We start from the raw sequence: 24,983 nt of genomic DNA, 5'->3' as shown, positions 1-24,983 counted from the left end.
CCCACAGTCTCCTGACCTGAACATTATAGAACATTTGTGGGGATATTTGGAGTCCAAACTTCGTGCTCGAAGTCCGCCTCCAGCCACACTTTCGGAATTGGAGACTGCTCTGGAGGAAGAATGGCTCCATATTCCCTTAAACATTGTGCATGACTTCTATGCGTCCATCCCACGTCGCATACAAAGTGTACTTCAGTCACAGGGTGGTCCAACCCCCTATTAATAAAGATTTTCTCTACATTCACAGGTGTTCGTATTATTTTGTCCCCCATCTGTACATTAGGAAGGTGAAAGTATTGACTTTTCGTTTAGCAAAGTTATACTAATACCAGTATTAATACCATAGCATGGTATTTGTACTGGCGACACCTTTAAAGTGCCACACTGTGATTAAGGAAAATATAAAAGCGACTAAAAATAAGAAATTCTAATATATTTACAGAGAAGCTACCAAAATTGGAACTGTTAATTGATTGAGTTTGTGTGTTAAGCCCACTTCATGCAGAGAAAGTCTGACCGTGACTTGACCTACAGTTTAAAATGGGATCCGAACCACTATGTGCCTCCACCGGGTATCGAATCAGGGACCTCTTGATTGCAAGGCGATGACGTTACCACTACGCTATCGAGGAGGCCCTAGAACTATTAATTCTCCATTACATTTAGAAAAGAGAATAAATATTGATGAATTCGTTGATTTGTTTTATTTAACTTCCGTTTTAACGAAGATGAGGATGAGTGACGATATGATGAAAGTGATAAAGACAAACTCGCAATGAACATTCATGCCCAGGCGGGGATTCGAACATGAGGCCCCTGGTGTCGTAGCGCACTGTGGTAAACACTCCGCCACAGAGGTTGGCAAAGGAGAATAATAATTGCAGGACTTTTGCTTTCTAGTGTACATCACATCCCGTCGCCTCTAGCTTCTGGAATGTACCCACTGGGATAGAAGGTTTCCATGGGAAACGGAGGTGGCAAAAGTGTTGCACTGGTTGCTATAGCTCTAACCGCTAAGGGTGCCATGGGGCAACCCCCCCTTTTTGTTTTTGTTATTACCTGTGAAGAGTGCTCACATTCTTCTAAGGCAATATAAGTGGGAGTAAACGGCAATAATATATAGCAAGCACAACAATAAACACGACTGAAACAGTAAACGCAAAGTTACCCCCTGAATATTGGCATGTTGGGGGATGTGTACATAGGTAGCGCCCCAGACATTCTTTAATATCGGCATTTTGTGGAGGTGATGCGAGAAACATCACGCTCAGACCGCCTTTCGTTTGTGATTGTCTCTTCTTCCATTTCCTTGCTATTCATGCTCATCGTCGCGATTAGCCAATAGTTCCAGAAAAGCGACGTGAAATAATGAAAAACAAATAAAAATCAGGATTCCCTGGTTTGATCCCCGTGGAGACAGATCGTACAGTGGTTCGGACTGAACTTTATACGTCAACTCCAGATTATTCTATCTACATATAAAGTTATTCGGCGCCCACCCAGCGTCGAATAACATGGGTACCTGGGGGAAACCCTGGGGGGTAAAGGCGGTCAGGGGCGTGATGCTGATCACATCACCCCCACTCACGACCGGATCAAGAAAGTGTGGGGCGTTACCCCCACACCCCCTATACGCCTTCATGGCGTGGTGCTATGCACAGGGGAGCACTTTACCTTTACCTTTACATATAAAGTGGAAAGAAAACAAATTTTGGTATACTTTCTTCAAAGACGGCTTTTCGTTCACTTAAAATTACAAAACTACACTACACTTCACTTTTGAAAAAGTAGTCTACGTTTTAACAAGTTAACAATAGTAACATTCAAGACAACCCAGCCACACCTCTTCCCTTCACACCCCCCAGCCGACAAAAGAGATTACTTTCAGCATGGGAAATCCAAAAAGGCACACAACATATTCGAGAATAATAACGATGTACAAGAAAGACCTTTGCAGAATCTCTTGTACAGTCACCGTCAATAAAAATGGGACAGGTAGATCCTGAAATACACACTTTCCTGCTAGGGGTTATGTCTGTTGCATACCTGTACGGCGATAAGTGTATTCTAATAGCAAGTTTGGAATTGCAACTTCTACCACCGCCGTACATTTAGGCAACACACATAACCCCTAGCAGGAAAGCGTGTATTTCAGGATCTACCTGTCTCATTTTTATTGACGGTGATTGTACGTCTTACTCAGTTCTACTCAATATTGCCAGCGGGTGCCTGTACACCCATTATATTCGAAACAAGAATCCCTTACTGCACTATTTTGATATGTAAACTTTGGATCTTGAAAGTCGAGTTTTACTTGTTGCTTTCAATCTTATCTTCAACTTGTTTGTGCTCTCGACTGTACACTGTACAATCCTAACAGAAACTTAAAAATATTATTTCTTGCCCCGAAGTAAATGTTGGTAAAGACAAGAGGTAAAGCTCCCAGTGCATGTAGCACCGTGCCATGAAAGCACATTTAGGAGATGTGAGAGTAGGGTCGCACACATTCTCGATATCGGTCATTTTGCAGGTGATGTGATCAGCACCTCGCTCAGGCCGTCTTTACCCCTCAGGTTTGCCCTCACGTACTCATTGATTTGAGGCTGGGTGAGCCCAGAACCGCGACAAGGCCAGAAAAATCCCAACCTTCGATCAGCCACCCCGGGAAACGAGCCCGGGTCCACACCGAGCAGTCAGACGTGCTGCCGATTAGACCACCACGGCTCTTAAATAAGATAAGTAAATATTAGTACGTTGTAAAGTTTTTCCGCTCCTAGAGGGGACAATAAGGAAACTGAGTATCTAATCAACACTTAGTGTGTCACGAGTTCACGGAACTTAACAAGTTAATGCATCCAGGAAAGAGGGGTGAGGTTGGGAGGAAACTTGCTTTTTTCCCCCTTTTGTGCGTCTATTCGCAGAAAGCACCTACCTCGTCCTGCTGTCCACGTTTATCAAACTACAAACTTTTCATTCATTGGTCTGAGTTTGCGCAGGGCTCGACTGCCATTCGCCAAGCCACGCCCGCCCCAAGCTCGCGGGAATCTATAAAGAGATCGCGCGAGGCAATCTCGTTCCCAGGAACAGGTGGTTGTTGGTGAATTTCCTGTCCAACGTCCAAGGAAGACTTCAAAAGCCGCCGCATCATGTGCAAGGACATCTCCGGTTTGGTCGCTTGGTTCTGCGTCATCGCAGTTGCTCTGCTTGCCACAACGAGTTTTGCAAAACCTACAGGGGTGAGTACCCAACATTCTTTTTCAAAACTTTTTTCTCTAGTTTTTGAACACTTCTAGACAAGGCGAGGAAATGAGCTATGTTGTAGAATACGCAGAAAGTAGCCACTTGTAGCTATCGCTTACCGTGTTGCTTTACCTCACATGTGCCGACTTTATGGCGAGTGGTTAGCACAGCGCGCTACGGCCCGGGATTCCAGAGTTCGAATCTCGGTTTAGGCATGGGTGTTCTTTGTGAGTGTTCCTTCATCAATTTCAATCTCACTTCTTCATCTTTGCGATTGACTGATTGATTTGGTTCATTCCACTTTGCTTTTCTGCCACTTTTAGCTAACCGCGACGATGAGGATGAATGGTTATATGATGAAATTCATGAAGGGACATCCACAAACTCCCAGGACGGGATTCCAAGTCCGGGACCCCTGTCGTCGTAGCGACATATGCTAACCACTGCGCCGCGGAGGCCGGCCTTCATCTTCGCAATTAGCTAAAAGTGACAGAACAGCGAAGTTAAATTAACCTAATCAATCAATTAACCTACATGCTTCTAACTTTGGGATGAAAAGCGTCAAAGGATGGGGAAGGAATGTCCGTGGCCTTCGATAAAGATAGCACCGTCAAAGAATTGTTTGTTGTGGGCAATAGTTGTTTTGAAATTTCACCGTAACTGCGCAGCCAAATGGTTAGCGCTCTCGCCTTTGGTGAAAGCGGTTCCAGGTCCGATTCCCGATGGGAGCTTCAAAAATTCGATATTGAACCAGCATCTTGAGTGCAATTGGGAAGATACTTGAAAATAAGAAGTAGCGGGCTCCGGTCACGAAAGCCAGAAAACAGTGGCGATGGGAGTCGATGCGCTGATCACGCATCACCCACTGAAAATCCGCTTTAAATTGTATTAAGTCCACTTTATGCACGGAGGCTAATCGGGACTGGACCGACAGTATAAAGTGGAATCCTAACCACCGGGCCTCCACCGGGTATCGTACCCGTGACCCATTGACTATAAGGCGACGACGTTACCACTACGCCATCGAGGAAGGCCCGAAAACCCGTCTAGTAGCCCTTTGTCATTAGAAGGCTATTGCGACAAGGGCTTCAGCTTAGTTTAAACAATTGGAACCGCGGTAGCGCAGTCGGTAAAGCATTTGACTGCCATACGGGAGACTCAGGTTCGATATCCGAGATCGACGATTTCAGATGGACGTTTTTCAAACGTAGCGGCTCTGAGATTCACCCAGCCTGTGGACACATAGGCACAACCTGGAGATTAAAGGCGGAAGAAGTGTGGTGCTGACCACATCACATCCACAAAATCACCTACATTGTGAATGTGTGGACCCCTCACTCCACATCCTTACAATGCGCAAGGATATCTTCACCTCAAAACACTTATTCCTACAATCCCAGGATTCCCTGAAAGGAAAATCTATGTCACATGGAAAATTGAGCTGCGTTATTTCAATAAGTTCAATTCCCTCTAAGACTTGTGTTAGCATCACCATCTATTTCATCATCGAAGAGATTAAAATAAAGGAAAAACAGAGCGATTCACTTCAATCTGAAATCTAACCTCTCAAATCGAGCCAATCGTGGGCAAGAAAATGCAGGTTCCTTCATTCTTGTTAACTTTCTGCAAGTTCACGAGCCTCCATGGTTAAGCCTCGTCTGGAACTTTGTCCGGCGCCAGGACAGCTGCTTTTGAATTTTCCTCTCCCATCGAAAAACCGCTGTGGTATTCCAAAATCTGAAACATTGCATCTGGTTGGAATTACTTCTAGAGCGTGAATCGTCATGTGCTTTGCTTTCGCGTAGATATTCTCAATAGTCTCTTGGCTATGTTAGTCTCTTAAACTATTTATAATATCTAGACAACAGCGAAGGCAAGCTACATGAATGCTCTAGAAGGAATTCTAAGCAATATTTTTTCCAGATTTTGGAATATCATAGCGGTTTTTCGATGGAAGATGAAAATTCAAAAGCAGCTGCATTGGCATCGGACAAATATCCAGCCGAGCCTTAAGAGAACTCCACTCATCTTTATGGTTGTTCTGACTCCTATCGGCATTTCATCAAATCATCATTCATCCTTATCCGAGCAGTAGTAAAGCGATCTTTTAAAAAGGTTACGATAGCCCCTGTTCTTGAGTTTGAGTCTTTAAGGCCAGTTTATACTCAGATAGACTGGTCCAAACTGTATCTACAGTTGAAAGTGGATCCGAACTACTACGTGCCTCCACCGGTTTGGTTTGATTTGGTGTTGTAAGTCCACTTTATGCGCAGTAAGACTAATCGGGACTGGACCTACAGTTTAAAGTGGGTTCCGAACCAGTTGTGCCTCCACCGGGTATCGAACCCGGGACCCTTTGATTACAAGGCAATGACGCTACCACTGCGCCAAGGGGGAGGCCCCGTGCCTCCACCGGGTATGAAACCCAGGAGCCCTTGATTACAAAGCGACGACGTTACCACCATGCCATGAAACATGCCGTGATATGGCTGATGTTTTGGTAGAGCCCCAACGATTCGGCCGCCTTTAATCCACAGGAGTGCGCTATGTAATCATTATTAATGGATGAACCTCGGAGCCGCTCCAGGCAGGAAACATTTCCACCTGGAATCAGCCACCCCGGTAATCGAACTACTATGCATTTTTTCCTGTCCTCTTTCTCATACCAATTCGACTTATACTCTACTTTTGCATTGAGGGCAGACGAACACAAACATCCCAGGTTTCGAACCCGGGAACTCTGCCTCCGTAGCGCGTTGTGATAACCACTCCGCCACGGAGGTCGACCTACTGGTCCACCGCGGTGTTCAGTAAAGCAATCTTACAATGCAAATAAATAAAAATACATTTGGATTTTCATGCGAACTTTGGTTTACGTACGCACTGCTTACCACAAGGTAATTTTCAATTCTGTATAATTTGTATGCGTGCTACAGTGGAACCACACGCAAAAGAACCTGCGCAGAACTGCGTGTCCTGTACATCGTACTCCCGCTTGGAGGGGAGGGATAAAGTGGAGCATGCTTCTTTATGGCCCAAGTTCAATCGATGGAGGGGAAGGTGCGCGGAGAATTTTGGCCGAAGGTTCCTTCCCTTGTGGTTCCTCTATACATCCTAAATCCATTTAAGTTATTCATTTAATTCGAAACAAACTGAACTCAATCTCCTAACATCCCTTCGAGTGTTTTAGGCAGCGATCGAACCCGAAGCCGCCAGCAGCGAAGCTATTAAAGTTACACATCCACCTACGCAGGAACACCAAGTAACCCAACATGTATCTCATCTCATCCGATCCTTTTCCCCGCGAGATTATCTTCAAAAATCATTAACTTAAGGAACTAATTTTGTACATGCATAGGTTTGTGTAATTTAGAGTCATTTTTCCATAAATCTAGGGATACATTTAACGTAACTGAATGAAATAGTAATAATATAACTTACGTGACTCAAAAACCTCTCGAACGCCAAAGCCTGTCAGAATGCTTAGTTTTCCTGAATCGAAACACGAACCTTTTCTTGCCGCACGGAAGGTGAGACACTCAAGAAAAACGAATGTCCGAGTCACGTAATGAAATTAATTCTTATTACTTCAAAATTTAGGCTCGTGAAGATGCGAAATTTTTTCTCAAAAAATAAATAATTTTGACGCTAGACAGCTTCTTATATTTCTTTATTTTTACACAAGCAACAACTTTTACTTTTTGATAATTTAAGGGTACATCGATTACAATATGATTAAAAACGCATTCTGAGGCAATCTAATGTGGAACGGAAAATTAATGAACATATTCATTGTTGTTGACCTGGTCAAGATATTTCGTTATTGGTGTGTAGTAATGTTAACAAACTTATTATTTTTTACTCATGTTACTCTTTGCATTAAGTACAGTCTATCAATGAGTAAAAATGTGATTTAATATAAGGAATATTAGTTATCGATTACTAGACAAAGCGGCCCACACTAATATTTCTGTCTGTCTGTCTCTCTCTCTCTCTCTCCTTCTTTCCTCCCCCACTCTATTTCTTTCTGAGAGGCAGTTGACTGACTGATAGTAATAATGACCAAATTTTGTTCACAATATATATGACTAATATTGAATCTATTAGTTTCAATTATGCATTCACATATAAAGTAACATTGACAATATTTTCTCCTATGTGCTAGTTTTTATAAGTTCATAAGATAACAAATTCAATGTATTTCATGCCTATGTAATACACTCAGTTTCAATAATAAACGTATGCCTGTGGAAATGAATAACAAATGATCGGGCTAAGAATTAAAAAAAAGCTCAACTTAAATAACTTTAAACCTTGTTCTGTGCAGAACTAATAGAAAACATAATTGTAGAACATACAATGTGGAAACATAGTTTGAATATTGTTGGTTATTTACATTGCTTCTTAACATTTCTGGCATTGATTGGAATTAATAAAATTTAGAGGTGATGGGATTACATTTTTGGTGCTACTAACATTTTACAAACCAACAGATGACAATTCAAATTGTTCTATTCTAGTAATAACAGCAACATGAGGTGTTTGATGATTTTGTTTTGAAGAGTACTTGTTTTCGCAGTTCAATGTTGTTCATATTTGCATAGGAAAAGTTAGAAATGCTGTTAATACAATTATCGATTTAAGAAATATATATTTGCAGAGTGGATAAGGCTTCCTTTACAAGGAATGTACAAATTTAGATCTTAAGAAGAATGTCGAAATTTCTGGTGAATTCCATAGCTTCTACCATGATTTGCAGCCGTAGTCTCTATATTGGGGCCAGCTCCCGTGGCGGAGTGGTTAGCACACTGCGCTACGACGCCAGAGGTCCCGAGTTCGAATCCCGGGCTGGGCATGGATGTTTGCGAGTGTCCGTTCATCAATTTCATCATGTCATCACTCATCCACATCTTCACAAATTAGCCAAAAGTGGCGCAAGAAGCGAAGTAAACTAAAGCAAGTCAATGAAAGAATTTACTTTGGGCTCTTGGTTTCATTTCTCGTTACGCTTACCACTACGTTGAAGAGTTCATAACACGCTAATTTATTTTTAAAAATATCAACAATCCTTATGTGTGAGAGAACCCAAGTAGGCATACTTCATAGCAATCAATAGTTACTAAACTTGGATTGCGTCACTGTAATAATATCCGCACACCAACTTTTGCAAATCCCGAGTTCTGCGAAACAAATTACAATGCCCCGCGTTACTAATTAATTTCCGAGTAAAATAAACAATTATTAACAGCCTGAATGTATTTGTAATTAAATTTAACACATGTAACAGCTGAGTATCTCTTTGGGTTCTCAAGGGTTATCGATTTCAAAAATATAACTTGGGAGAGGAAATGATGAAACTTCCTTCCCGCAGTTGAAAACGAATTCACAAATGTGGAATTTTAAGAAAAATTCACTCGCAATTGTGACATTTTCCCTAAAGTTCCACATTTGTAAATTTGTTGTCGAGATCGTAGAGTATTAACGATCAGAATTGGGGCATTGAAATTTAAAATCACCGATTCCGCAATGCGATACTTGTAGAGCTGGGTCGAAATTCTCGTTTTGCGGCAGTTTGCAATGGAAATCTTCTGAAGGGGTACTTTCATTCTATTTTTGTGTAATTTAGCTTCGCTTTTCTTCCACTTTTGGCTAATGGCGACGATGAGGATGAGTGATTATACGGAATGGATGAAGGAATATCCACAAAGAACACCCATTCCCAGGCCGGGATTCGAACCCGAGAGCCCTGGCATCGTAGCGCATGTGATAACCACTCCACCACAGAGGTTGGCTGTACATTGTTATAAATACAGGTGAAAGACTCTTGCTTCCTGGTAGGGCCTCCCCGATGGCGCAGTGGTAGCGTCGTCGCCTTGTAATCAAGGGATCCCAGGTTCGATACCCGGTGAAGGCACATAGTGGTTTGGATCCCACTTTAAACTATAGGTCCAGTCCCGGTTAACCATACTGTGCATAAAAGTGGATTTAAAATACCAAATCAATCAATCAATCAATCTTGCTTCATCGACATCTGGTCGCCTCCGTCTCCAGGAATGCACCTACTTGCGTAGGACGTTTCAAGGGAAAATAGAGGTGACGAAGGATAAGGCACTGGTTGCTATATAAAGTTAAACTCTGTCTCGGTTATCTCTGGAGCAAGCCCGCACATAGCGGCAGAGAAGGGGGGATCGAGTGGGCAGAGCGAAACAATACTCGTGCTCCGAAGGCTGGTAACTGCAGTCGCTCCCCCTCCACGCAGTCCCGTTCCCTAACGTGTTCGTTGTTGAAGCCTTCTTGCGTCACTACTTGCGCAGAGACTTGTTTTCGTTCGATTGCTCCCATAGGCTGGGACAGGGTATAAGGGTACCTCTTCCCCCATTTGTTACGTCGTGTGATATTATATAGTGCCTCAGAGATCAGATCATACAGTGCCAAGATGAAGAGGTAACATGTGATGAAAATTAAAGTTCCCTGCTGAGAGCCCTCTGGAGGCGGTTGAAAGCGTCCGAAACGGTGAAACTTGGTATAGAGGCTATGGAGACTAAGAGAAAGCGAATGCTGACTGGGGAAAAAAATAGTTCAACTTCTCACCACCAGGTGGAAATGTAGCGCTGAAATCCAGTGCCAGTAACCATCCCGGAAAAGGCTTTGTGTAACCATTGATCACACAGTCTTACGCTACAAAAGGGTCATTCACGTTGAGGACGCACACATTGAACACTGCTCTGACATAAGATAAAATATTTGTATGTCCGATTTCTCGTTGTTGCTGATTCAGCGCCACATTTCCACCTGGTGTTGAAAATTTGAACTAAGTTTCATCAACATTAGCTTCCCCATGGTTTCCATACCCTCTATACCAAATGTCACCGTTGCTTCGAACGGGCTCCAGAGGGCAACTTTAATTGTGGCCACTCGGTATACCTTATACTTATGAACTGTTGGCGTAATCCCACCACCACCAACTTTTCTCCTTCTCTTCTTCTGGCACACAAATTAACATACGAAATGAACCTCAGATATGTATATCTTGGTTACGTGTTATAAGGGGCCTCCCCCATGGCGCAGTGGTAGCGTCTTTGCCTTGTAATCAAGGGGTCCCGGGTTCGATACCCGGTGGAGGCACAAGTGGTTCGGATCCCACTTTAAACTGTAGGTCCAGTCCCGATTAGCCTTACTGTGCATAAAGTGGACTTAAAACAGCAACTCAAACCAAACGTGTTATAAGGTACGTTCTAAATCCGAATGTCATTGCGTATTGATTGCTATGAACTCAACGCAACAGGTCAGTACGAAGTAAAAACTGCTTTCGGTTCAATTCTACGCAGATGTCGTCTAACTGGCTCTGATACACGTGTCGGTTCCAATGACCCTCGCTCCTGCAAGAAGTCTCATTATGGGCAAACCACAACATGGCGTGGCATTCCGAGGATTCGCGCTTTCTTTCTTTCTTTTTTTTTCTTTTTTTGCGTGTCATTTTACAAGTTGATATTGTTAAATGTTGACGTGAACTACAGCGATATCATTTTTCTGCATCCATGAAAGCAGTTTGTAATGAGTTATTGAGTAGAATTTAATAATAAAACAGATTTCTTTCCTGCGTGCATTTTAGGGAGGCTGAACACAGAAGTGACACGTGTCGCGTGTCACTTATGTACCGACCAATCGAATGTAGAGTTGTGCAGTATGTCATGCCAGGTTTGCTATTTACTGGTTCGTTCTCGTCTGATGTGTCGCGTGTAGTTTGTCACACCAGTGTGAACTATCTGAAAATCATTTCGAAATCACTTCTTATTCCGCGCTTTCCATGTGCCCCAACTGCTTACGTTTCAGAATCTACAAAGTTTAAGTATTACAACAGATAAACATGTTACAAGCAGATATTGAACGCAGGCAGCAAACCTTCTTCGCTATAAATTATTGTCCGCAAGAAGTTTTGCCAGTGTCCGCTGGGAGCCGCCACCTGCACTTTTGCTTTCACCTCTATACTCTGTCCCGGAAATCTCTGGAGTGGGTGAACGAAAGCAAGTCTTGGCGATAATAGTGACTCCAGAGGACTCGACTAATAAACGCGTACGAGGGAACGGGATTGCGTGGAGGGGGAAGAGCGACTGCAGTTACCAGCCTTTCCAGCAGCGTGTACTGCTTCGCTCCGTCCACTCGCTTTCTCCCCTACTCTGCCTTTATGCGCGGCCTTGCTCCGCAGCTTCCTGGGATAGAGTATAGATACGTTTATCTGTGCTATTACGGATAGTGAGAAACGCGGTGGACCAGTGGGTATGGGATCTGACTGGCACGTGATTCCCGGGGAATTTGGAGTGATTTTAGGTGAGAATTTTTCCAACCATGTCCGTACATGGGAGCCGCTCCGGGGTTCATATTCAAACTCTTTGTTTGCGAGTTTCTGACAGGCTGTTCTGCCACCTAACATGCGTCATGGAATATATTGAAACTTTCGTTACTGACCTTCGGTTACAATATCAACACATTATAGGCTAGTATAAGATTTATGATCTAGCTACAGCTACTACTATTGATTAAATAATTGCTACACATACTATGCAAATAAAAACCATTAAAATAAAAATGGTGAAAAAGACAAATACGTAAAAACAAAAGTCATAACATAAGCATGCAGGCAATATCACAATGATTGAACACTTCTTTTTATACAAGGAAATGATTTGCCTCCTTTTGAAAGTAATCTATTGTAGACGCTTCTGATGTGCTGTTAGGCAATCCACGTTTTTATCCTTACAAATGAAAACGAGATTTCATAAGCCTGTTGTTGCAGTGAGAGATTGAATTTGAAATTGCATCTAGTACTTTGATTGTGTATATTCGTGAGAGGGATCAACATGTTTGCCAGATGCGACGGCTTGCTAGATTGATACATAGGCCTAAGGCAATGCGTATGCAGTAGCTGCATATGATTGATATTCGTGATATTCTTATTACATATGTGTGAGGTAAATTACGTTCGCATATTGGGATGCAAAATATGAAGCGCATGTAAGGATTTTGAATTTTTTTAAAAATCTTTCCTTCTAAAGATTTATTTATTCTACCAGAGTTACTACGTTACAATAGTCTAAAAATGGATATATACAGGGTGAGTCGCCTAAAATTAGCACCGGAAATATTTCGTGAACAACAATAAATATTGAAAAACTGCTTTCTCAGATATATAGGTATGAGAGGGGCTCATGAAATTAATTGACACAATACGTTCAACTACGTAAGGAAGTACGCTTTTCAACACAAACTTAGTTTGTTTTTAAATAGAAGCCCCATTTTATTTTTAGCTCATTAAAAGTACGGAAAAATTCATTAAGAATGGCGTTTGTTGTATTGTAATACGTCAAGTAGTTCTCGAGTAATTGTAACGTGAAGTTGAGCGTGAATGCACATCCCCACTATGCCTGTCGGCAGAGCCGAGCGCAAATGCCATCATGTATACAGCCTGCATGCTTGTGCTGCATTTTTCCTACACTCACCATAGATAAGTATCATCTCTGCCTTTTCAGAGTTTGAAAATACTATTTTCTCAGCAACAGTTCTGACGTAAGTACACTATCACAAACGTCTGGTTAATCAGTATACTTTGTTATGCCCTTGCTTTATTTTATAAATTTGGTAAATCAATTTGAAAGAATGAAAAAGGTATAAGGTGCAAAGTTTAAAAGTTGAAAACTTAAATATTTGTCATGACCAAACGAGAAGAGTTTATTGTTCCGATGTACTAAAAATTATGACGTAAATCAATGAACGCCAATTAAAAATTAGAAAGATGCTACTGTACTAACATTTATGTATGTAACCGATGGCGGAATGTTTAAAATTTAAACTTTTTAATTAACAAATATTTGTTAACTCAGAAAGATGTATCGGAACCTTTTAGATAGTTTGTCAAACCTTACTTATGTAGAAACTACACATTTTATTGTAACCCGCAGTTGTTAGAATGTAACAACTTTGCTAAACACAACGCACAGTATGCAGAAGAGTAACATGTTTGATATGAAACACGAATGGCGTCAAAAGGGGATATGTATGTTACGACACACGACTCAACTTGTGAGAATGTTTGTTTCAAGCGTCAGCTTCACCACGTTACAATTACTTGAGAACAAATTGACGTATCACGATGTAACAAACGCCATTCTTAATTAATTTTTCCGTACTTTCAAATGAGCTGAAAATAAATGGGATTTCCATTAAAAAAAAACAAAGTTGCTGTTGAAAATCGTACTTCCTTACGTAGTTGAAAGTATTGTGTCCACCGATTTCATGAGCCCCTCTCATACCTTTATATCTGCGAAAGCAGTTTTTCAATATTTATTGTTGTTCAAGAAATATTTCTGATGATAATAGTTTATTATATTTACACACATATACTAGGGTGAATCAAAAAGTAAGTTACACCCGACCCGTGTTCCTGTACTAAGAGAGATAAAATAATCACACTTGGTGGCAACACTGTCTGTAATGTTTTCTTCTCACACCAGAAGCAGCCGTGCTTCAGCTGGTTTAGTATGCGAGTTGTCACAGTGTGAGTATGGCGCGTCGTATTGAGGTGGCGTCCAACATTTAGGTGCGCTCCGTCGTCTGATTTTTGTGGGTACAAAGGCATAATCGGAGTGAAATCTATCGCCAAATTGTCGAGGTGTATGGTGTGAATGCAATGTCACACTCCATGATCAGGAAAAGATGTCAGATGTTCGAAGAGGAAAGAACGAACGTGAAAGACGAACAGTGTGTTGGGCAGCCTGCAACTGTGAACACTATCGACAAAACGGATCGTGTGAATACAATCATCCTTGCCACCCGCCACGTGAAAATTAAGAGAGATTGCAAGTGAACTGAACATATCCTACGATAGTGTGTCTATGATGATTCATCACCAGTTGGGTGTATCGTAAACTGTGCTCTCACTGGGTGCCGCGATTGTTAACCGATGAGCACAAAAGTCAATTCAATTGAAATTGAACGGAATTTTTACACACAAGAAATAAAAAAACTGGTCACACGATTCAAAAAGTGCTTGGAATACTTTGGTGACTATGTCGAAGAAAGTTAAATGTTCATGCATTTTTGTACAATAATTATTTTCTTTTCAATGTGATTTGTTTGCTTTTTACAGGGGGTGTAACTTACTTTTTGATTCACCCGTACCTGAGTTAACTTGTCGGCTATGTACTGATTCCATGACAAGTGAGAATCAAAAACTAATCCAAAACTCTGAACTACATGAGCTCTTCGTATGACATCATTAATTTTAATTATTGTATCGGTGAGCTCCTCAATGGAGCCGATAGTTTCTCGAGTTCCAGTATTATCATTAATTTTAAGGCCACTTGAACCACATCTTGTTTTTATCGCACACAAGTCTTTGCTTATGTAATGAATGTTAATCTCAATTTCTGTTGGAAGGAATAATTTAGTTGAGTGTTGTCAGAATATGAATGTAACTGCGATATTTGGCAACTGAGGGTTGGTCTCCAAAATAAATCGTGAACACGAAAGGACATAGAATGCTTGTGGAAAAACAGGTGAAATATGTAAAGTACTCGTATTAGGAGACACTTCGGATTCTTAGATACGAATAACACCTTACTCAGCAATATTTGATGTTGTACTGCATCAAATGCTTTACACAGGTCCAAAAATATTAATGCGGTGAGGAATTTCTTGTCCATAGCCTGAAGGATGACATTTAGGACTTTCAGCAAAGCGAAATTACGACTGTGACGGAGGCAATACATTGTTTTGGGCAACGGAGCTGTTTGTTTGTAGATTATATTTTCAAGGATTTTTGAACATACGGGCAGAACACTGATAGGTCGTTTATATTAGTAGCTAGAGTTGTTTTAGGGAGTGATTGAAGCAGGTTATTTTACGTCGCTTCTCTACAACTCTGCTAATCGCGACGATGAGAATCAGTGATGATATGATGAAATTGATGAAGGGATACTCACAAAGAGTACCCATGGCCAGGCCGAGATCCGATGTCAAGCGAAAGGTTAATAACATATGCGATAATACGTAGGCATAGAAAAGTGAGTAACTTGAACATTTTAGTTTAAATTTCATCTGAACCAAAAGCAAAGAATTGATTTCATATAAACATATTCTGATAGTGCAGTCATCTGTGTTTTTATAAAGAAAATTTAGGAAGTGTATTCTTAAACGTTTGATTACTAAATTATAAATGTTCTTGTGATACCAGACGTTGGTCGATATTTAGATGACATTTAGCTAATGATTCATCCCGTTCACAAACATACAGGGGAGAACATTTTTATTTGCACGAATGCCTTCAGATTTGAGCTGCTTGCAAGAATTTTTGGTTGTTTTGGCGTTTTATTGGTGTGATTTTCAATGTAATACTTTTCTTGTCGAATAATGGATGTTGTAATTTAATTTCCCTGTATTCCTTCCAAGCAGATTCAGCTTTGGTTCTCGTGAATTTACAAAACGCGTTGTCCCCGAGTTTCATTACGAGTTTAACATCGGTGTGATCAACGTCAGACGTTTGTGGTGATGAAGTATTTTGCAAACTGACGTGTGCAATAGACTCATTACGCGATCATCATATTCTGTATGACAGTTTCCTTGGTCATTTTCACTTTGCCACATCTTCCGTTGTCATTTTGCTACTTTGCCATTCTTATCTCAATTCGTCAATTTATGATCACTGTTGCTGGCTGGCGCACTGACACAGTGTTGGAATACACTGACAAATATCAGATCGATCAGTGACTTGGTCGTGGGGAGATTCTGGTCTGATTGTTCTAACGAAATTTACTCATCAAGTTTTGAATGTAAACCACGTCAGCACAATCTCGATGTTAGAATTTAATGCCAAAATCTCCAGCTGCCACAAGTTCATTAACAACAGAATACATTTCGCCAATATACAGTGGCTTCTAAAATTGATAACTGTGTGTTTGGAATACGATTAGGTCTGTACAAGGCCTAAATAATGAGAAGTTCTTTTACATTTCAACTGAAGTTGCAAGGTACTCAACGTCAAACGTTTCTTGAACTTCAAAACTTATTGACTGCAGTTTTAATAACCCCCGTTCTTCGCTCCCATGCTGTAATGCCGATCAGAACATATGACGTCATAGCCTGGAATTGTCAATGCATTATGCATAATGCTGCTCGTTATCTATGATAATGGCAAATTGTAAAGTAATGTACAACTCCACGCTGGAAGAGACTGCGTACTGTTAACAGTATTCCGAAGGCAAGAGATCACGTTGTGCTAGAAATAATTTCGCGTAGGTAAAAGCAGCGGAAGAGAACTACAAAGCTTATCACCCACTGAGACACGGAGAAATATGCCAACAGAACTTCTTTTGTCTGCTCCTATTGAAATCAAATAGTGTAACGCCCACAACAGCGAAAAACGCGGAACAGATTCTAGGAATTTCCGTGCAAGATTTCTGCAGGTTTCTAGGAAGGAAATTTTCAGTTGGCCGCTTCTCCAAATGCCCTCTCGTGTAATTCCGCGTCTCTTCGTTTAGCTCCGGCAAGCATCATGGTCGTCTCTTTATTATTAGATGATGAATTTGATTAAGGGACACTTTGCGCTGTAAACAGGCCGAGACTCGAGCTCAGACCCTTCGGTATCAAGGTTGTGAAACGACCACTACTTGTATCCCTGTCATTTTATTTTTAAATGCAAAAATTCACGCAAATGTTGCAAGCTCATGCTTCCAAGTTATCTCTTTCCCCACACTAGACATGAATGTTGCAACCTTTCGTGGTCCTTCAAACGTCAAAGCTATGATCTTTCACATCCTACGTGCACCATAGCATTCCAGGTGAGATGACGTAATACCGTTATTATTATTATCTTTTTTTGCGCAGTTGTCAAAGGTCACAGAGATTGTCTGCATATACCAAATTATTAGTATAGTCTCAAACTCCAGAGTTGCCAGCGCTCTCGCCTTTGGTGCGAGTGGTCCCGGGTTGGATTCTTGCTGAGAGCTTCTCAAAACTTCGTTGTTGACTCTATGCGCTGACCATGCGTCACCAAACGAAAAAACCTCTTGGCCCACAAAGGCCTGTTCCGCCCGCCCTTATGCCATTTTTATGCTAAGCCTTGCCTACCAAGATAAAGTAAACTCACCTTCCCCCCCCCCCCCCGCCCAGTTTTTTAACCAAATCGTTGCTACTATTCCGATGTATAATTTATTTGAAGTTTAGTTTATACACAGTTTAAAGAGGAATTCGAATAACTATATGTGCCTCCACTGGATATCCAATCCAATATTATTGATTACTACGTCATAGGGAAGATTCGTCATTTCAAACAAACCTTCTAGTTAGTTTTCATAATGTTCTTCCTTACATTTTAATATTGAAGACAACAATAATGATGTTGCACTGACACAAAAATTATTGTTCTAAATCGTCAAGAGTTGTAGAGGTTTTAACTTACCTGTTTCTACGTCAGGCATTAGTGACACAACGGGACCGACTGGAATACCTGGTAACGAGAATAAATGGAAATGAGCAAAAAGTAGAAAGAAAAAAGTTTGTTTTTACACTTTATAAAGACATTGTTCTTAGTTCAAAGCAGTTTATCATAGAACGACCAAAAAAAAATTAAAAAATGGATTTAGTCCAAGAATAAGGCGACCAAGATATCCAGGATCCTATTGCACTTGAGAATTTTACTGACAATTGCATTAACCATTTAGTCCCACTTACTCCTAGGAAAATACCTTTCAATTCAAATTCTAACGGGTCTTGGGAACATTTGGAAAACAATTAATTTTTCAAAAATATTATTCAAATTAGGAATTTTGCATGAATAATATATCGAGTTGGTAATGTGAATGTCTCAGAAGTGCAAAACTCTGTGCCAGTTGTAGAATGTTATTGTTTATTATTATATGAAAACAATTAACATAAGAAGCTTGTGACGAAATGGGTTAATGCAATTTAGTGTGACTTATATAAAGTTATAAGTAAAAAATATAATTTTGCCTAACATACCTCCCTTGTATCCCCCACATGTAGAGTGAAATTATTTCCGTTACATTAGTGGCTGTTGTGCATTTGCAGCTTGCAGGCGAGTCAAAACTCTCGCAACCTCCAATCAGCAAGTGAGCTAATGACACCATCTCATACCAGCACCTAGGCTCTGGCGACTGGCACTATGGCCAGTATAATTTTATGTGTGTTGTCCTGTTTGTTGTCCTTGTGTGTGCTGAGTGCCTGTTTACGGCCTCAGCTTTTAACAGAAGTCAGAACATTTTAACATTTTTAGTTATGCAACGCTAGAGTTGTTATTTGTAATGATAAGGGGCTGGCCCCCGTATAATGTGACGGGAGCAAAATAGCCTAAGTGCTGACGCTCCCAAAATTTTAAATTCAAAATCAAATCAAAATCATACCAGCACCTATCGCTAAGCCTCATGCTGTTGGTAGGTTCGCTAACTTGATTTGCGCTGGAGATGTTTTAAAGATAATCTGCATCTACCTTCATATAAGTGGAAAACAATATCTAGACCAACACAAGAAACCTCAATTATGCATGAGCTACACAGATTATAAAGATCGAAGGCATAAGAAAACAAACACTAGCCAAATGAAAAGGAACAAAACTGCGGAAATATCATAATCCAACAATATGACAGTGCAAAGTGGCTTTGAAATTCAACTTCCGCATTCATGATGAACCTCTTTTATGATTCTGTTTGTACGTATGCTCGGTATATTTTTGATATATTATTCGCGATATTTAAACCTAATTCGTATGTGTAAACTTATCTTTATCATAACATTTGTGAAGATAAAATTAAATTCGTCGCTTCCAAAGAAAGGCACAACTTTAGTACTTCCCTCTACACTTAAGCTACAGAACTTGATCCCAAATGCATTATATTGTCACAAAATGGCTTGATATTGTAAAAAGAATCAATAAAAAGCCCCAGGGCCGAAAGTTTCTAACATATAAGGTAAACCAACCATTTTCCCGCCATTAAATTATAACGGACGACTCAGTGAAGTTGGATTCTGCACACTCACGTCATCTATAAACGCCTTTCGTATTTACCTTATACCGTGCGTCCATTTCGATCTGCAGCCGAGAGATCGGGAGAAGCGTGGCGGGCGGCACTGACGGAGATGCCGACATTTGCGGCCTGAAATGCCCGCTTATTTTTATGGACATATGCAGACATTTATATAAATATTGCAAAACGAGCACTAACCTGTGTTATAAGAGTATGGTTTAAATTTTAGTAGCTTAGTGACTGTATGTGCCGATGATTTTGACACGCCCACCTCTTGTGAAACACGGCGTAGAGGTTTGTTTGGAGAACGTTCTAACGCTGCACCAATATCATCGAGTTTTGCTTCGGTTAGAATCCGTCGTTTTTGCTTAGGTGTTTTAAAATTTAACGATACAGTTTCTCGTAATTTAAGGACAAGATGTCTAACCGTATCTCTGTGTGGAGTTGAAACGCATGGGAATTTCTGTACAAATTACCTACACACGTCTCGACACGAGTTTGTTTTCACGTAGGTACGTGTCATACATAAAATAATCTTTGTTCTAACGTGAATCTTGCGGCTGGCATTCCAATCGTCTCACTGACACGTCACACATACACACTACAATAACACAAACAAGTAACTGCAAGTAACCAAGAATAACACTCTTGCGCACAGTACGAAATTAACACGTTCTTGGTTTACATTGCTCGCCACTATATTTACAACTCTGTCTTCATCTAGTCGCGAAGGAACAAAAAACTCGAGCTCGGAGATTTCGGATTGCAAGGAAGCTCACGAACACTATTGACTTTTAACGGTTTCTTCTACAGCGTAATCTTGATACAGTGTTGCACATTCAAAACCTCCAAACGATCCCCATCGGCACAAAACTCTTTCAAGGATATAAACTTAAGCAGGACGTTACTGGTCAAAACTATGATTAAAATGTTTTATTATCTGTGGCTCTTAACATCGTTTCTAAAGCGTATTTATTTGTGCATATAAGAGCAGAACTTGGATGAATTACAGAAAAACTTTTGCGTGTTATAACACAGGTTAGTGATCGTTTTGCAATATTTATATAAATGTCTGCATATGTCTATAAAAATAAGCGGGCATTACAGGCCGCAAATGTCGGCATCTCCGTCAGCGCCGCCCGCCACGCTTCTCCCGATCTCTCGGCTGCAGATCGAAATGAACGCACGGTATCTTGATACACACAAGTGATGTATAATACTTCGGAGAAATTCACAAGTACCATGGAAATTATCATTGTTTTAAATCAACTGATACCCTTGAAGTACCACTGACACAGACAATTTAACACGAGTAAAACAGCGGAATTGAAGAATCAAGCGAAACCGTCCACACAGGCAAACAAAGGAAATGTCAACACAGGTAAAACAGCGGGATCGAAATAGTAAACGAAACCATCCGCATAGATAAACAATGGAATCGTAAGATCAAGAGAAACCGTCGACACAGGTAAAAGAAAGGAATCGAAAAATTAAGCGAAACCGTCCACATATACTCTGTCCCGGAGCAAGCGAACGAATGAACTCATCTACGCAAAAAAATCTTGTGTTGCATAGTAGCTATTATACTGCCAACTGACGATGCTACACGGCTGTGCGCTAGGCGGGCGCTCTAACAGTCAAACGGTCAAACCGAGCCGCCTGGACTTCAAGGATTAAAGGTTCTCCTAGTTGTAGGGCGTCTGACTGCCACGCGGGAGAGCCGGGTTCGATTGCCGGGGTGGATGATATGAGGTCGGCTTGTCCCCGCATAAAGCTGCTCTGGAGTTCACTCAGCCTCAAGTCAATGTGTGCCTGGGGGCAACTCTGATTGGTAAAGGTGGCCGGAGAGTGTTGCTGATTACATCGCCTCCAAAATGGTCTATAGCGAATTTGAATTTAAAATTTTGGGTGCGTCAGCTCTTTGGCTATTTTGCACCGGTCACTTTATACGGGGTCCAGCCCCTTACCATAACTAAAATAACAACTGTAATGTCCTAAAATATTAAAATATTCTGACTGGTTAAAAGCTGAGGCCGTCAGGCACTCAGCACAAAAAACACAGGACAACACACAGAATTATACTGGTCATGGGGCCAGTCGCCAGAACCTTGGTCGATATCGAGAATGTGTGGGGTCTCTTTTTTTTTTAATTATATAACCGAAAACGCAAACTAAGTCCATTTCTTCTTGAAAAATCGCCTTCGCACGGACATGGTCCTAAACACCCGCTTGTCGAAGGCTCCGCCATTTGTCTCTAAGGGGAAAAAAAGAGGCTTCCAACTTTGATTGCCGCTACGCCCTTTTCGGATGCGTGTGCTTGCGTTGGTTTACGTGCGTGGGGAGGCGTTGTTTTCGTGGAAGTTGGTCCTTCGGGATTCAGCACCGGAATGGCGCAGACGGAGGTTATAGGACGCAGTCTGTGTTTCCGTTCCCCGATCCTTCCCTGCTTTGGAGAAAGGTCGTTTCGACGAGCAGCGCCACTACGGCCGAGTGGGGTGCGTGGGAGTTAAAGGGCTCGAAGGGTTGTACACGGGTTCTTCCGCATGCTACAGGCAATTGCGGTAACACTTTATTCGTTTTAGTTAGGTCAACCCAAAAATTATTCTGACCCTCTTGGAACCGCCTGTCGATCTCCGTGGCAGAGTGCTTAGCACTGTGCACTATATCGTCAGGGGTCCCGGGTTCGAATTTCGGCCTGATCATGGGTATTCTTTGTGAGTGTCCCTTCATCATCCTCATCTTCGCGATTAGCCAAAAGTGGCAGAAAAGCAAAGTAAAATAAACCAAATCAGTCAAGCATTGTGAACGATCTTCCTCGTACTCAGTGGCGGCGCCAGTCTGAAATAAGTGGGGGGAGGGGCGGGCTACAGATTTTGGAGTCAAATTCTTGGGGGCTAACTTATACCAGCTAAAAGGTATTTTCTTAATACTTTACTACGGTATAATTTTACCAGTGACACATTTTACAGTCAGATCCAAAGATAAATGACTGCATTTTGTTCCAGGCACGAATCTTTTATGTCAAATAAAATGCAATAATTATATTGCTTTCTTATCCTAAACCATTATTGAATGGAATAATATCACAGACTTAATATTCATATGAACAATACAAAATACGCCATAAAAACTACAATTATTAACTCACTGGATATACGTATAAAAATACACTTAACACTATTTCCATGTAAGGAGTTTGAGTAGCTACTTTATTGCTAAAATGAGAAAATTAACCGCAGCAAGAAACTACAATAGTATAGCCTACGTCTGTTTTAATGAGCAGCTACAACCTTGTTTAAATCCAAAGATTTTGCAATCTCTTGCCCAAAGGACAAAATAGATAGAGCACTCAACCTCTCGTTACCAATTCGATTACAGGCGTAACACTTGCATTGCCACAAGCATCCGTTAAAGGGGGTATTTGATTTGATTTGATTTTAAAATTGTGGGTGCGTCAGCACCTAGGCCATTTTGCATCCGTCACATTATACGGGGTCCAGCCCCTTATCGTTACAAAGAACAACTCTAACGTTGCATAAGTAAAATCTTAAAAGCTTAAAATGTTCTGACTTGCGTTAAAAGCTGAGGCTGTAAACGGCACTCGATAAGGACAAAGAAACAGGACAATACAAACAAAATTATACTGGCCATGAGGCCAGTCGCCAGAGCCTCGTTAGTCTTCAGTCCAGGGTGTACTAACGTGGAAGTGAGGTTGACATTTGGGTGTACTACGTGGAAGGCCACCCCTTACACCCCGTTAAAGGGGGTATGAACATTTCAATAACGCAAAGCTTATAAAGTTCGTAAAAGGCAATTTTGAATATTTCAACTATTGCAAGTACGATAGCTGCTGAAGGGTCTTTATTTTGAGTTCTTTTCTGCCTCCTAGTGTTCCAGAACTCTAAACTGGCCAAATCGTAACAATAGGGAGCAGCGATAGATTGTAGCTTTTCGTGCTTCAGAAAAGCGGCACTAACTTAATAAAGTTGGCATCAAATGAACAATACAACCCTTCAATAGAAAGTGTATTAGTGATCGAGTTTTCTCTGCCAACTAACTAAATAACTCTCTAGCCTTCTTAAACCCGAAGGTTTATGGCTGCAGCAACACAAGCCTTCAATCTGGCAAGATCAATCCAATCCTTTCCATCCTTACCGACATGATTAAATATATTACGTTTTCTTATTCAACGACTAGGAATTCAGAACTTAGACCTAAAAATGAGGACAGTGCGAGAAATACCGTCCACTTAGGTGCCATTCTCTAGGAACAAACACATTTTTACTACAACTTCAGCTCCATTAGGACGCAAATATATTGACATAAAAGTAACTAATATAATTGCAACTCTTTCGCTGGGCATTTTGATCAGTGAAAATAATTGCTGAAGATTATAATTTAATTTCAGATTAAGTTATGCATAAATACTGAACAGAATTGAATCAATAGTTTTACATGTGCTTCAAAGATTGATTCTCCTGCACGGAATCAAATTTGGCCACTATGACGGTACTGCAGAAATTATTTTCTAAGCTCACAAATGATAATTAATTAGCATGTAGGCCTAGGACTACGAGTAATAAAATTGCCCAAGCGTGCTGATTTTCGGACCGTTTTGCAGTGATTAGTTGACTGGATTTTGTATTAAGGTTCAGTATATGCACAGAGGCTAATCGGGACGAGAGCTATATTATTAGTGGAATCCGAACTACTTAATTAAATGTTACCTCCACTGCGGATCGAACCCGCAGCAGTTTTATCGGGGCTGGGAGCCCAATTTTGATATTTCCTATTCTTATCATTTGAGAATGAGGTAATTTGTAACTAACTAACTAACTCTCTAGCCTTCTTGAACCCGAAGGGTCATGGCTGCAGCAACACAGGCCTGCCATCTGTCCCTATCCTGAGCAAGATCTATATACTCTTCTCCATCCCTGCCGATTTCCTTTAGGTCCATCTCAATGCTATCCCTCCATCTTCGTCTTGGTCTTGGTCTTCCTACTGGTCTCTTACCATCAGGTTTCCCAACAAGAATCCTGTGAACTCCTCTTTCCTCTCCCATTCGTGCCACATGCCTACCCACCTAAGTCTTCTTGATTTAATCATTCTAATAATATCTGGACATGAATTCAAATTATGTAACCTTCTCCACTCACCTGTCTCCTCATCAATTTTAGGCCTAAATATTTCCCTAAGGATCTTATTTTCAAATACTCTCAATTTATGTTCCTCTTCCAATGTAAGGGACCAAGTTTCGCATCCATATAATAATACAGGCAAAATTACTGTTTTGTATATTTTAACTTTTAGTTTCTTAGATATTAAACGAGAAGACAAAAGTTTATGAAGAGAGAAGTAACATGAATTTCCTGAATCAAGCCTGCTTTTTATTTCCTTTTTAATATCATTTTAATTTGTTAGTATTACTCCTAAGTACTTGAATTTGGAAACTGGTTCAAACGAGTTGTTATCAATAATTAGATTTTGATTATTACCTACACTGTAAGCATATATTTAGTTTTCTCTTTGCTAACTTCCAAACCTATGTCTTTAGCTGCTTTGAAAAATATTTTAGTATTTTTCTTAAGTGTGCTTACATCATCCCTCCAGTAAGTCTACATCATCTGCATATGCTAACAACTGAGTCATACCATTTAATTTTAGTCCTTCTTTAGTTTCTTTTACCTTCCTAACAGCATATTCTAAGGC

At 40.8% G+C, this 24,983-nt stretch overlaps 1 protein-coding gene across 2 annotated transcripts in view; it reads left to right on the top strand.

Annotated features, from left to right (window-relative positions):
• Positions 1–3,084: 3,084 nt before the first annotated feature.
• Positions 3,085–24,983, top strand: part of LOC145986362 (uncharacterized) — a 203,989-nt gene continuing 182,090 nt past the window's right edge. For both annotated transcript variants that reach the window (XM_083120257.1, XM_083120256.1), the window contains exon 1: positions 3,085–3,236. In XM_083120257.1, the coding sequence (XP_082976383.1) occupies positions 3,147–3,236 (90 nt within the window). In that variant the 5' untranslated portion in view covers positions 3,085–3,146. The remainder of the gene's footprint in view (positions 3,237–24,983) is intronic.

Source organism: Lepisma saccharinum, chromosome 4 (genome assembly GCF_977018435.1).
Source record: "Lepisma saccharinum chromosome 4, izLepSacc3.1, whole genome shotgun sequence".
In the NCBI taxonomy this organism is placed as follows: Eukaryota; Metazoa; Arthropoda; class Insecta; order Zygentoma; family Lepismatidae; genus Lepisma; species Lepisma saccharinum.
Note: the sequence above shows the minus strand (reverse complement) of the source record. Positions and strands in the feature narration are given on the sequence as shown.